This window comes from Boleophthalmus pectinirostris, unplaced genomic scaffold (genome assembly GCF_026225935.1).
Source record: "Boleophthalmus pectinirostris isolate CB_2022bp ecotype Guang Dong unplaced genomic scaffold, ASM2622593v1 HiC_scaffold_7, whole genome shotgun sequence".
Classification (NCBI taxonomy): domain Eukaryota; kingdom Metazoa; phylum Chordata; class Actinopteri; order Gobiiformes; family Gobiidae; genus Boleophthalmus; species Boleophthalmus pectinirostris.
Window position 1 is genome coordinate 23,136,519 of NW_026571473.1, and position 13,590 is coordinate 23,150,108.

Here is a 13,590-nt window from a genome sequence, read left to right on the forward strand (position 1 = left end):
TGACTCTAAACACATACGGCCCTTGGAACAGCTATTCTGACAAAGGGAAAAGCAGTTCCAGATGTTGTGAAACTGGCTGTGATGGGCTCCAGTGGAACATGTCCGGGCATGTAGAGCCTGAGTTTGTATAAAGCATCTCTCTCCCTTCTGTGTGCTTTTCACAGTCAGAAACTTTGAGCGCTCTTCAGTGAGGAGCCGTTCCTTCAGGAGACTGAACCGAGCCTTCAGTGTTCTGAGGAGGACCAAGAGCGGAACAGCAGTCAGCAATGAGAGCACCGAGGAGAGGGACAACGCACGCAACTCCAGTGTGCCACAAGAAGGTAAGGACTTCAGACTAACAAGGGTATATGCTGCTATACATTCAATCTACATCTGCATTCTCCATTGGTTTACATTTGCCCATATAAAAGATTTTAAAAAGAATGATGAATATGATAATGGCTCTCACTTGAAACCCATGGATAGCCTAGTTTGGCCAACTGTAGACAACAAATAGGCTACCATTTTCTGACACAGTTATCCTGTACCGATAACGCTAGATAAATTCAACAAATTTGACATCTTGCTAATAGCTATACTAATGATTTCTCACTATCATCACTTTTCCTCTAATCAATTCTTTCAAGATTGCATCGACCTATGGCCTGTGCAAACTTCTTTGGGCAACATGGCTGCAGATTGGCATTGCACTTCACATCCAGAACCTTGCTCGGCTGCTCTGTTCACACACTGGCAATCCGCTGGCATTATTCACACACCTTCCCTGCAAATTCCTGGTCATTTTTCTAGGAACTATTAAATTGTCAGATAAAAATGCAAAGAAATCAGCTCTAGCTTTACTTGCACATGATCATATTCTTAAAACCTTCCAGTAATTTGCTGGGTTGGGCTGCATGTGAAAAAAGAGCTTTCTATTCTCTACAACCGCCTGTCTTGTGCTTCCTTGAATCTCAAAATCTCTGCTGTTTTCCTCTGGGCATGTTTACTTACAGAACTGGAGTGTCTGTGTGAGTGATATTGCTTCAAGAAGACCACAGAGTAACAGTGGCATATGTTTTGTTTATAATTCACCAGCATGTTACATAAGTCTGTTGGTGCTACCTTGAGGACACATCAGTGAGAAAAGGCAAGCCCGAGGCGGTGTATAACAGCAGAGGTCACCCACACGTGGCCATCCTGTTCAATGGTCTCTCTCTCTTTTCTTTAGTCACCTCCAATTCCCTTTTGTCCTCCATGTATCTTTAAACTATCAGCTTCTACACATCATGATTGAGTACTCCCCAGAGAGGTTCTTCACGTGGTAGATCCATAAGAGTGGTGGATGTTCTGTACAGAAAAGCATATGAGGAGATACAAAGAGCCGAGAGCGGTAGCTGAAGCAAGAGGAGAGGAGTGCGTGATTGCGTAAGAGTGAACAAATGATGAACGGTTGGGGACTAGATCATTCTCCCAGGCCATCAATGAGGAGGAGAATGGATTAAATATTCATTGCAGGGCCACTGGAGAGACAAAAAACAAGTGGAGAGAGGGAGAAGAGGAAGGAGGAAAGAGTATAGTGGAAGGCACCAATGCAAAGGCAACAAATAAAGGTGAAGGTCCCAGCGGATGCACCCTAGAGGATTGATGGAAGGAGAAGTGGGTGAGGTAGAGGGAGGTTGAAGGAAGGGTTACATAACAGCCGCAGGTCCATCCTTGTGTGCATGTGTGTGTATGTGATTGTGTGTGTGTGTGAGTTAGTGTACGCTCCACCCTCTGAGCAATCTGCGGCGATAAAGACAAAATATTGACTTTGGAATGGGGAAAGTGCAGTGTGTGGGGAATGAGCCACTCCAGAGGAAGCACGAGTACGGAGAAAAAAGAGAAGGCATTTCATGAAGGAAATGAAATGAATCCCAGAAAATGTCTCTTGTCGCGCGCTCAGCCATGCAAAATATTGTCCACCCATTTTATCATGACCCAGCAAGTGTCATTTAGCTGTTAAGTGGCTATAGATATTCAAGAATAAGGCATAGGCATAGGTAAATGACTTGGACTGTACTGGAAATGTATTTAAAGAAATTCTGTTTATGACACATGGGCAGCAGTAGCTCAGTTGGTAGAGCATTCGCCCACTAATCTGAAGGTTTGCGGTTCGAATCCAGCTCTTGAGATAAACATCACAGTTTGAGTGATCAGATCCACTGACCCACAGGTTGGCTGGTGTGATTCCAGCTCCCACAGATGAATGCTGCCGTTGTGTCCTTGGGCAAGACACTTAACCCACCTTGCCCACAGTGTCTGCGTACACTGGTGTGTGAATGGGTGAGTGGTTCCTTGTTGTAAAGTGCTTTGAGTGCCTTGAAGGTGGAAAAGCGCTATAGAAAAATGTGACCATTTACACATGAATTCTGTGAGTCATATATTGTGCAAATTATTTACAATGGATAATGATAATGATAATGTTAGTGTTAAATGTGCCTATGTATACGTATGTAACATCTGGTACATAATGCAAAAGAAAGCTGTTAATAATGTAAAGTTATTTATGTTAGACTCAGTCAATCAAATACACAATGAGAGTTTTCCCAGACACATATTGGACAGATGGAGGTGACTAATCCCACAAACATGAGGGAATTCCCCTCTCTGTCGATCATATAAGAGTGTATGTATGAGTGACCTGTGGGACTCAGGCAGCTGCTGAGTCCTGTATACTCTATGCTGTCTAGGCACCTGTCTCTTTCTCCTTTGCTCCTGTTGTATTTGGCAGTTATACTGTCTCACCCTAAATCTAAACTCAGCCCTTTTCTCCTCTCAGTGCTGGCCCTGCCCCAGCTCCATCACCTGATCCCGGATGGAGAGGTCACCAGTATTAAGATCACCAGAGCAGACCCATCTGAGCCCCTGGCCATCAGTATTGTTGGGGGCAACGAGACCCCCCTGGTCCGCATCCTCATCCAGGACATCTACAGAGAGGGAGTGATCGCTCGAGACGGGCGCCTCCTGCCAGGAGACATGATCCTCAAGGTACAACAGTAATGACTGAAACTAGAGACCAGTCAGTCAGTGTAAAAGAGCTTACTAAATATGATGCAGATTTAGATCTGTTTTTCTATCATAAAATTTATTATAGTTATTATGAAAAGATAAATATCTTCCTTCCATATTGTCCAAATATTCCAAAATCATTCATTCCAAAAGTCACGCTATTAAACAGCAGATGTTTCCTCTTCTCCTCAGAGTCCAGCGTCTGAGCTGTGACAGCTTTAGCACTTGAAAAATGATATAAAATGATAATATAAATACCAAAACACACGTTTTTACTAATTCCTGGTGTGGCCATTGAATATGCTCTCTCTTTCTCTCTCAGGTGAATGGCATTGACATCAGTAACGTGCCTCACTGTTACGCTGTGGCCATCCTCAAACAGCCATGCCAGCTGCTGCGTCTGACTGTGCTCCGGGAGCAGAGGCACCGCTATCGCTCTCACAGTCACTCGCACCCACACGATTTGTCCTCGCCAGGGGCTCAGGGCCTGCCCCAGTACCCCCTGAGGGACGACAGCATCCACGTGGTGCTCAACAAGAGCATTCCAGACGAGCAGCTGGGCATCAAACTGGTGCGGCGGCCAGAGATGCACGGAGTTTACATCTTCCACCTGCTGGAGGGGGGCCTGGCCGCACGGGACGGACAGCTGTGTGTGGGGGACAGGGTCCTGGCCATAAATGGACACGACCTGCGCTATGGGGCACCAGAGCATGCTGCTCTGCTCATACAGGTCAGTGTGTGCAGCTGAACTAAGCATCAGACTGTAAGAGCTGACTTGTAAGATATATGAGTTTTGTATCCTGTTGACTAATATGAAGCTGGACATTAAAAAATGGGGTCAGCCAACCCACAGACAAGAAACCACATATCATCTGACCTAAAATATAGCAGTGTTTTTAATGACCAATTACAAAAAAAAATCCTGATGCCTATCAGCAGTCCTGGCAGCCTCCAGTGTCTCATATAGATGCTATTGTAGAGGTCACAGTCCACATTAGTCTGCTCATTTTACACAGCACAAACAACTGCATTCTCAGTGGGGGTCCTTGTGGCATTAAAGATAATTGCGGTGATTCAAACTAATTGTGTTGCGTCTGTGCTGCCTGCAGTTAATAGTATTTAATAGTGGTTTGCCCTGATAGACCAGTACATGTGGCAGCTCTGGCTCCCGCCTGATGCCTGTCGATGGTGTGTTTGTGGTTCCTGGTTAATTGCAGTATTTTGGGCGGGCTGAGCTGGGTCTCTGGGACTCTAGTTCCTGTTTAAGAGTCTGGCTGGCTCTCGTATGTCCCCATAGAGGACTGTGCCCACTTACAGTGGCTACTCTCTGTCACCGATTAAGAACTGGCAGCGCACAAATGAAATTAGTCCAATTATGACAATAATGGGCTGTACCGGCTAATTCAGGAGTCAGCTCCATGTTAATGTAGGGAAGGTCTCTGAAGAATTAAGCAGAGCCACGCAGCAGCCAGTCTGTGTGTGAGGGGAGTGAGTGGCACTGGAAACTGAGCCAGAGGAGAGCTACAGAACAGATCAGTAGGACCTACTGGCTGTGATGTTAGAGAGAGAGAGAGAGCCTGTAGCTATGCTGAGAGACAAATTACCAAAAATGTTCACTTCAGTGAATTTTATTTGAAGAGCTCAGACTATAATCAAATGCCTCAATTATATTCATTCCATGTGTACTAGCATGCCACTGCATGCATCTACTAAAAGAATATGTTTTATTTCTATTGACTTAAGTTGGATTGCTGAAGACAGAAGTGTGATCTGTTTAGAGTGCTTGATGCAGCCTCCTACTAAATGGGAATAGTAGTGATGACAAAGAAGAGCCATTTAACTTAGCAAAATGGTTTTGTAAAACTAATCGACTATGTTCTTAAATGAGCCCTTTCCGGATGTTTTTTAGGCGAGTGAGGAGCGTGTCCACTTCATTGTGTCCAGACAGATCTGTGTCCCCGCCTCGGACATCTTACAAGAGGCTCCCTGGGCAATGGATGGGCCTCCTCCTTATTCCCCCGTGGACATCGAGCAAACATTACTGGTGAGCACACATGCACATTACACATTACACATTACACAGGAGACCAGGTACACAACAGAGAAGCTTTGTTCTTCTATCTCCTCGTCTCCCTGATAAATTGTCCCTTTCAGGTGCAAATGATCCAGAGAGATAATATTCCATCAAAGCTGTTGCCATTGCATCTGCAGCAGCCATCTTTGCCTCAGCACACTCTTCACCTAATGATAATGAAAGCTACAGTCACACACCGAAGCAGCCATTGTGTTGAATAGGAAAGCTTGTAAAATTATGCTCAGGATGAAAATCTGAAAACAGTATCAAAACATACTGTTAGTGACAGAGGGCAAGTGTCATATTTTATCTATTCAGCTGTTTTTATGACAACCAAATCTCAAGGCAAACTTTTATTTTTATTATGCTTATCAGTATTTGCAGAGGCAGGTGTAGTCTAGTGTTTGGAGCATATAAACACAAACTCAAAGGATACCGCTTTGATATATGGTCTGATCATTGTGTCCTTTGGCAAGACACTTCACTCACCTTGCGTTTGTGTAAAATGTGAATAAATGATTGATCAACTTTGTAACTGTTGTTTATGATTTGAAGTAACTACATAACAAATCTGAAAAGTATTTTGAGGCAACATTGTCCACTAAATCATCTTAACAGACCAATTTATACACCAAAATGGGATATTGACTGAACTGATTTCTTAGAACCAATATCTGATCTATAAAAATATTTCATATCAGCACAGATATCTCTTACCAGTATCCAGAGGTGGGAAGTCGTGATTTGGACTCAAGTCAGACTTGAGTCACTACTTTAGGACTTAAGACTTCACTTGATAAAACTGACCTTAGCCTTGGGACTCAACTTGGACTTGAAGGTCAGTGACTTGAAAAGCACTTAAATCTGAATTCCTTCGATCTTGTCAAGACATTTAAAAAGGAAACATTTGCATTTCTACAACTCTAATATACTCTATAAATACTCATATATAAATATACTTTAACTTTATAAGTACAATTTATCTTAAAAGTCATATAAATTGAAAAAAAAAATCTAAGCTATATTTGGTACTTTGGTTTAAAGACTTGAAATGACTTGAAGCTCAAAGCAGATGACTTGGACTTGACTTGGACTTATGCCAGTATCGTACCGGTGCATCCCTACTATTGTTATCATTACAGTAAAATGATTATGTCACAGTGTCCGGCTCCCTGTCCCTTCGCTGCCCTCCAGTGAGTGTTAGCGAAATGTGTGAAAACAGCACATTAACCACGCCGCACGAGACTCCGCATCCCATCAGCCTCAATGTGTCCATGTGTTATTCATTACTATCTCACTCACAAACACCCCGGCCATAAATACAAGCACGCTCTCCCCTCACAGCCCCGCACACAACTAAATATTGTACCACATCACCGCTATGAAATAATGCATCGCTTTCATTATATCCAATACATGTGAAGAGGCCATCAAGCTGTCTTAAGAGCCCCTATGTGTTATAGATAGCCAGTTATGCTAATGGGGTGATTCATTAATTAGCGACTGTCAGTGCTCTCTCCGTTATCCTGCGCAGCCCTGGTATGGATTCTGCCATTATTAAGGCGCTATAGTGTGTCACAGAGAAAACATGTTATTAATATGTAAATGAGCGCTCCTATTGTCAAACCTTCCCCAGACGCCCTTGATGTGCTGCTTATGTGTAGGAGTACGGTACATTGGAGTCATGTTTTTAATTTTGAGCATCATAATTGATAAAAAGACAATGCATTTTAAGATCCTAAAGGGCAAACTCAATCTTTACCCTGCAAAAAGTAATATCTAAGTAAGTTCAAATTACTCAGAGTTAGGACACTTGATTTCATTAGACTTGACTTAGACTTAGACTAGACTTAGACAAACTTTATTGATCTGCAAGGGAAATTATTTGGACACAGTAGCTCACACGTCACAATATAATATAATACGAGTAAACAATGTAAATGGTAATAATACATTCTAAATAAGAAGCAAAAAAGGGCAAGAGACAGGTGTCAAATAATTATGTACAAGTCAAAATAAAATAGAAAGTAATAAAATAAAATCACAGTTAAATGATGACTTGAATGACTTGATTAAAATTATCTACCAATGGAATAGGTTTTTTGATTTAACCAAAATAAGATTTAATTTCTTATTTTAAGTGCAAAGAGTTGATTTTTTTATGTTTTGTGTAATAAGTTGTATTTTTCTATTTTCAATATGAAAACTCTTGTCCCATTAGTTGATCATTTTAATTGACATGTGAAATTTACTCAAATAAACATAACATTTTCTTAATTTTAAGAAATTTTAACTTGGCAAGATTTTAGTTTTTGCAGTGTACTAATGATGTTGATGTAATGTTTGTGTTTGAAGGATGTCTGTCAGAAACCGGCGTGCTATGAAAAGACCGTGACTCTGACCAAAGAGCCGTACGACTCCCTGGGCATGACAGTGGCGGGGGGAATGTCGAGCCGAGGGTGGGACCTGCCCATTTACGTCACCAACGTGGACGCTGACGGGGTGGTGGGGCAGGAAGGCTCTATCCGCAAAGGTACAATCTGACACTATGTTGTTTCTATATCAAACTATCAGGAGAAGTATGGAACTTTTTGGTTTGCCATCTGTTTGTCTTGATACAGATATTGTTGTTTTGTCACAGTATAGAGCGGATGGGCTTGCCAATCCACAGATCTGATCTGTAACATGGCCTGAGGGTGTTACTTGCATATTCTTACTGGTATAGAAAGTTAAATTACATACTGTGGAGTAGTCACAGCAAAGCAATAAGATCATTTTGGAGACAAGCAAGTGGTATACTAAAAAAGTTACATAGAGCACTTTAAATTCACTGTGTTCAAAAGGCATGGCACTAGTAGTTATGTTGACATCATTATGCATGCCCAAAAGGCTCTACCTACCACAATAATAAATACATTATGTTAGTATTTACTTTAATATTTATAGAACTAAAAAGTCAACCAGGAAAACGCTGACTTTGATTTCAATGTGTCAAATTCAGTGTACTATCTTTTTTCAATCATGCCACAAATTAGTAAAAACATTACAAAGCTGAACCAGAGATAAACCAATAAGTAAAATAAATAAGTAAAAATCTTTATTTTCCATTCAGATCAGTGTTTGTTCTGTCATCAAATGGATCAATAAAGCCTGCTTTGTATGACAGTGCACGTGCCTGTTTGTGCTGTTTGTGGGCAGACAGTGGTACAATAGTATTAATATGGTAATGAGTGTAGAATAAACAGAGTGAATGATTGATGCATGTTAAATACTCATGTTTCATTACAGAGTTTATCCATCCAGAAAAGACAGTGCTGTGCAGCTCTGGTTCAGCGCTTCACAAATTGGCCTGAACGTAGTTAAACGTCACACACAAACAAACATTAGCATATCAGCGCTATTATGTGTCAAGGCAGCCTCTGTCATGTACTTTGTCGTTTGTTTTCATGTAGCCAGTCAAAATGTAGAGCAGCAAATGAAGCTTGAACAGCTTTCTTAATGTCGAAAAATGCTCTGTGAGATATTTTGACCAATAAACAACATCCATGAGCCTGTCACTGGTTACATGAACTGATTGTTGTGTTTTTGGGCAAGGCGCTATAGCCCCACCTTGCCTAAATAGAATCATAATGTGTTGTCAGAGGGGTTGTAAGCAAAGATTGGCAGCTACACTTCTGTCAGTCTGTTTCTGGGCAGCAGTGGCGATATTACCTCCTCTACCATCACAGAGTGTAGTGAAAACAATGCTTGAAAAGTGTTATAAAGGGGCTGTACAATTCAGATGACATTACAAAAAATTAAGATATAAACACTTAAATCTATCAGAAAATGGATTAAAAGTAGTGAAAGTATTTGTCTGTGCAGAAAGATAATTTTACTTGACAAGTCAAGTTAAAATAAACTACCTCTAAACTAGAATTAAGATGTCTCAGAACTACCAAGTAGAAAATAAATCTGAAACCAAGATGAATAACCTGACATAAGTTTGAAAATCTTGGCCAGATCAGAGAAATCTGCAGTGAAAATTAAAAAATGCTAATTTTATATAGTGAATTCCTGAATCTTGTCAAAAATATCAGGTTCAGCATTTGTGAATTTACCTTTTGGATATTTCATGGCAAAGTGCATTGTTATCAACAGGGAAAACTGGCTCTTGTTCCCAACTGAGAGTATTCACATTCTAAAATCTGAAACCCACCTATTGATCAATTTGAACTGATTCCTACTTGTCAATGATTAGTCTTTTTAATTGAAGTCTGCAGCCAATCCTTCAGTAAAAGCATCTCGTTGGGAGCAGAGTTCAGACTATGTTGGAAGAAATTAGTTTTAAATGGCAATGATTAAAAGTCTGTATTGTTACATTCAGGAAATTAATGTTGAGATTGGATTAATTAAAACAAAAAAAAATTGGAATTCATGAATAAGAGAGGAAAAAATGATTATGGTATTGTCATGGTGCCCATCCCTGGCTCTGGCTGATACAATGGCCAATTATTATAAAGGATTTCAAGCTCTCCTCTCTGTTCTCCCCTGTGTTTGCCAGAGTTGTATCAAAACTTTAATATCTTTCTAATGCAGATGGCTTCATAGTCATAACTGGCTTTTGAAAAAGTGGTAGTATCACTTTTATGACCAAATTATCATTGCAAAAATATTGCAGTCATCACTTAGGTTAGCTCACACTCTGCAGTGCTCTTTTTCACACATAGTTTTCCCTGTGTACAGTAGTGACACGTTCTGTGCTGAGCTGTGCTGGAGCCATTACTTACATTAGCATATCCTCCACGGGCATACGTGTCCTTTGAGCCAAGAGCGAGCATCTCAGTGCCGTGCCATGTGTTATTCTTTGCACCACTTTCATCACAGGGAGCTTATTAAAACACAGGTGCTGAATATTAACTAGCCCCTTGTCTGGAGAGGTCCTTTGAAAAACCATTATGAGGGCAGCAAAGGTTTCAGCATGTCTGTTTTTTTCTTCTCTCATAGGTGACATACTGCTTAACGTAAACGGGGTGGACCTGACTGGGGTGACGAGGAGCGAGGCTGTGGCAAATCTCAAAAATACCTCCTCCCCCGTGGTTCTCAAGGTCCTGGAAATGCGTCCTCCAGAAGAGAGCCTGCAAGAGTGCGCCCTCCCCCACCTGCCTCACCCCCTCCCCCACAGACAGCACCAAGAGCCCCCTGCCCAATGACGACTACTCGCCTCTGTGGGTGTCATGGCTGCAGTTACCCAGGTGCGTGCCGCTGATAGGGCTGTGCTAAAACTTTCTTTACTCTTCCCTGTACAGAGTGGGTGACCTCGGCCAGCTGGGCTCATCTCAGAGTTTGTCAGGGCCAGCTGGAGGGAGAGGAACAAAAACAACTTTTGGGCTTAAATATTCATAGTGTTTTTATCCACGCAACTTCATGAAGCCAAGTGTCAAGCCTTGGCAAGACTATTTCCATATAATGAATTGTCAGCTCAGGGTGACAGCGATAAACAAGAGCTGCTCCAGTGTTGTGCAAAATAAAAGATGAGGAAAATTTCCTCAGTGAATTAATTACAAAAGATGACGGACTTATTCACAAGAGGACTATTATCTAGAGCAGTGGAGCAGCAGACTCAAAACGCCTGGGAACGGGATATACATTTCCAGTGCCTAATTACTTTATTGGTTTATTTTGTAGTTTCAGAATATGTGGATATCCATGGCAGCCTTGCAGGGACACATATTTGTATTTTAAGGTGCACTGTGTAACTTTTCTGGTGGAGGGTTCACCATCTGTGTGACTCCGTTTAGATCAGGGATCTCCAACCTTTTTCCTCCAGTGAGCTATTTTAACAAAATGAAAATGCCAAAGAGCTCCTCATTTTAGCAATCACAAGAAATTGAGTTAATTTAAGAGCCACGGCCTTAAATGGAGTTTATACATTTATTTAGTGCACAATGTTAGTCATCAAAATGATACATTTACAATGGTAATAGCCTTTTAATCAATCCAATTTTAGTTATTCAGGACAATACGTGTAATTTCGAAATCACTTGGTGAGCTGCTTGGAAGGGGGTGGAGAGCTACTGGTAGCTCCAGAGCTACAGGTTGGAGAACCCTGGTGTAGGTGTTGTTGTTTTTCCTGGAATATTCTGCGGTATGGCATTTAATTGAAGACAAGAAGGCTACATTACCATACCAAGTTACGGGTCAGATTGGTGGAGAAGTGGGCTCACTCACAGTAAGAATACATGTCTTTGTGGTAGCTTTGAGCAATAATAAACTCCTGTGAATGAATAGATACAAGATATATTTATTTAATGCCGCACTGTGGAACATCCCAGGCAAAGCAAGAACATTATCATGAGACAAGCAGAAAAGTTACACAATGCACTTTTTAGTGAAAACACTATCAGTGAAAACCAACCGCTCTCAGACAGACAAAACCTCACACAGCTTCAAATCCTGCATACATTTGTTTTGAGTGACTGATGTGGATAGGACTCTCAAAATTTCTGTGTCATTTTAAAATCAGGACAGCATCTCTGTGTTCAAAGTGCAGCATTTTTCAGAGCACAGCAGCAGACACCCTTATCTTCATCTTACCTACACTGATTTGATTCTTACGCACTGCTGCTTATGTTGTTGTAGATGTTGTGCGTGTGCGCGTGTGTGTGTGGTAGTGGAAGATAGACTTGAGAGATTAGTGTTTTTAATCTGGCTCTTGGCCCGTGCAGGCATCTCTACTGCTGCAAAGACATTGTCCTGCGGCGGAGCACTTCGGGCAGCCTGGGCTTCAGCATCGTCGGAGGTCAAGAAGAGGTCAACTGCAATCAATCCTTTTTTATCCGCTCCATCGTGGAAGGGACGCCAGCCTACAACGACGGCAGGATAAGGTATGCCCAGCTAATAGCTCTCAGTTTACAATATTTACTCTGTGTGTTAACTGTATACCCGCATTTATACAAGAGATGGGATGCTATGTAAATGTAAATACAAACAGAATTACTTTTTCTGTAAAAGCCTTTCACCTTTACTTTTAAATATATTTGACACATTCATTTTCTATAATAATAAATCACTTTCCTATGACTAACATTGTAAATCTCTGCCTTTCCATAGGTGTGGGGACATTTTGCTGGAGGTCAACGGGAAGAGTACATGGGGCATGACCCACACGGCGCTGGTACGTCTCCTAAAGGAGCTCCGGGGCAGAATCACGCTCACCATCGTCTCGTGGCCTGGCAGTCTGCTGTAGCCAAACCAACGCTATTGTCTCTATGGCAACGACCAAGGAATGTGGAGCGCCCTAAGCTAGCAGAGCGGACATGGCTTATAGACTAGTACTGTAGCTAGTTGGACATTTGACTTCTGATGGACAGCTTTACCAGGAGTTTGGGCATGGGACACTGGACTATTTTTTGTCTTTGCAAGAATGTTGGACACTATTGATGCTGTTGGACATTCACAAACACAGCCTCGAGTGAAGAGGAGACATGCCACATTGCCAATTCCAGTAGTTCTGTAGTAGGGTATGCATACGCCGGACTCACTTTGTTTACTGTAAATGTTGGGTGTTTAAAATAAGTACTGATCCAAGCACTTGTACTATGTTTCTCTTGTTTGTCGTTGATATGGCCTTGACTACAGGCTCTATTCTGTTTGTACTGACAGTGGACGTCATTCTCATCTGTTGACCTGAAGACACGTTGCCAAATTGTAGTCTGTGTTTGAGGTATTTTTTATTTTATTTCAAAAACTCAAAGTATCAAATCACTGATGAGAAAATGATAAAAAAAAAATATGATGTGTTCATAGCGTGCAAAAAATAATATTTAATAATTAGGTGACGTTGTGGAGGCCTTACTAATTTTCTTACTTTTAAGAAAAAAACTGACTTGGTTTGTGTGTATCAGTGGATGGTGTGGGGCCTCGTGTCAGGTCCCTGTCGATCACATTTCGCTCTGTGTAATATATCTGATGGTTCATTTGGTTAAATGATCAATAAAGTCATTGGAAAAGAAAGACTTGTGCGGTGATGCAATGTCCTTTTTTAAAACATTAAGCTGGGGGTGTTCTACATGTATATGTATTAGTCAGAAGCGGTGTCACCATTAGGCAAAAGTAGGTGACTGCCTAGGAGCTCCAAACCTGGAGGGGCCCCCAACCAATTGCCCTCAGTCACCGAGGCCTCAGCCATTAAGAACAATTTGATTTTCTCTCAATATGAGAGTAGTTTACTTTTGAACAATAATCAAAAGAAAAAAATTATAATAATAATCATGTGTAATGGATGTAATCAAAAACTGTAATTGTACTAGCAAAAAATAAAACTACTTTCAGTTCTGGTTATCTAGTAGGAGACTGAACTAATAAGACAAGTTTCCAGTCCACCATAATTCAAATAAATAGTGATGTGCATGTCTGAAGAACAATGGGGAAAAACGGACAATAAATATACTGTATTTGTATATTAAAAAAAAAAAAAAGAAGAACAGAAACAGTAACAGAAAACCAGT

The 13,590-nt window shown here is 41.2% G+C and overlaps 1 protein-coding gene across 1 annotated transcript in view; it reads left to right on the plus strand.

Annotated features, from left to right (window-relative positions):
- The window catches only part of lnx1 (ligand of numb-protein X 1), a 50,934-nt gene extending 37,838 nt beyond the window's left edge, over positions 1 to 13,096 (plus strand). Inside the window, 9 exon segments of the mRNA XM_020918759.2 lie at positions 165 to 320; positions 2,798 to 3,006; positions 3,350 to 3,757; positions 4,937 to 5,071; positions 7,457 to 7,634; positions 10,088 to 10,212; positions 10,214 to 10,335; positions 11,809 to 11,967; positions 12,194 to 13,096. Of these exon segments, the coding sequence (XP_020774418.2) occupies positions 165 to 320; positions 2,798 to 3,006; positions 3,350 to 3,757; positions 4,937 to 5,071; positions 7,457 to 7,634; positions 10,088 to 10,212; positions 10,214 to 10,335; positions 11,809 to 11,967; positions 12,194 to 12,329 (1,628 nt within the window). The 3' untranslated portion in view covers positions 12,330 to 13,096.
- Positions 13,097 to 13,590: the final 494 nt, after the last annotated feature.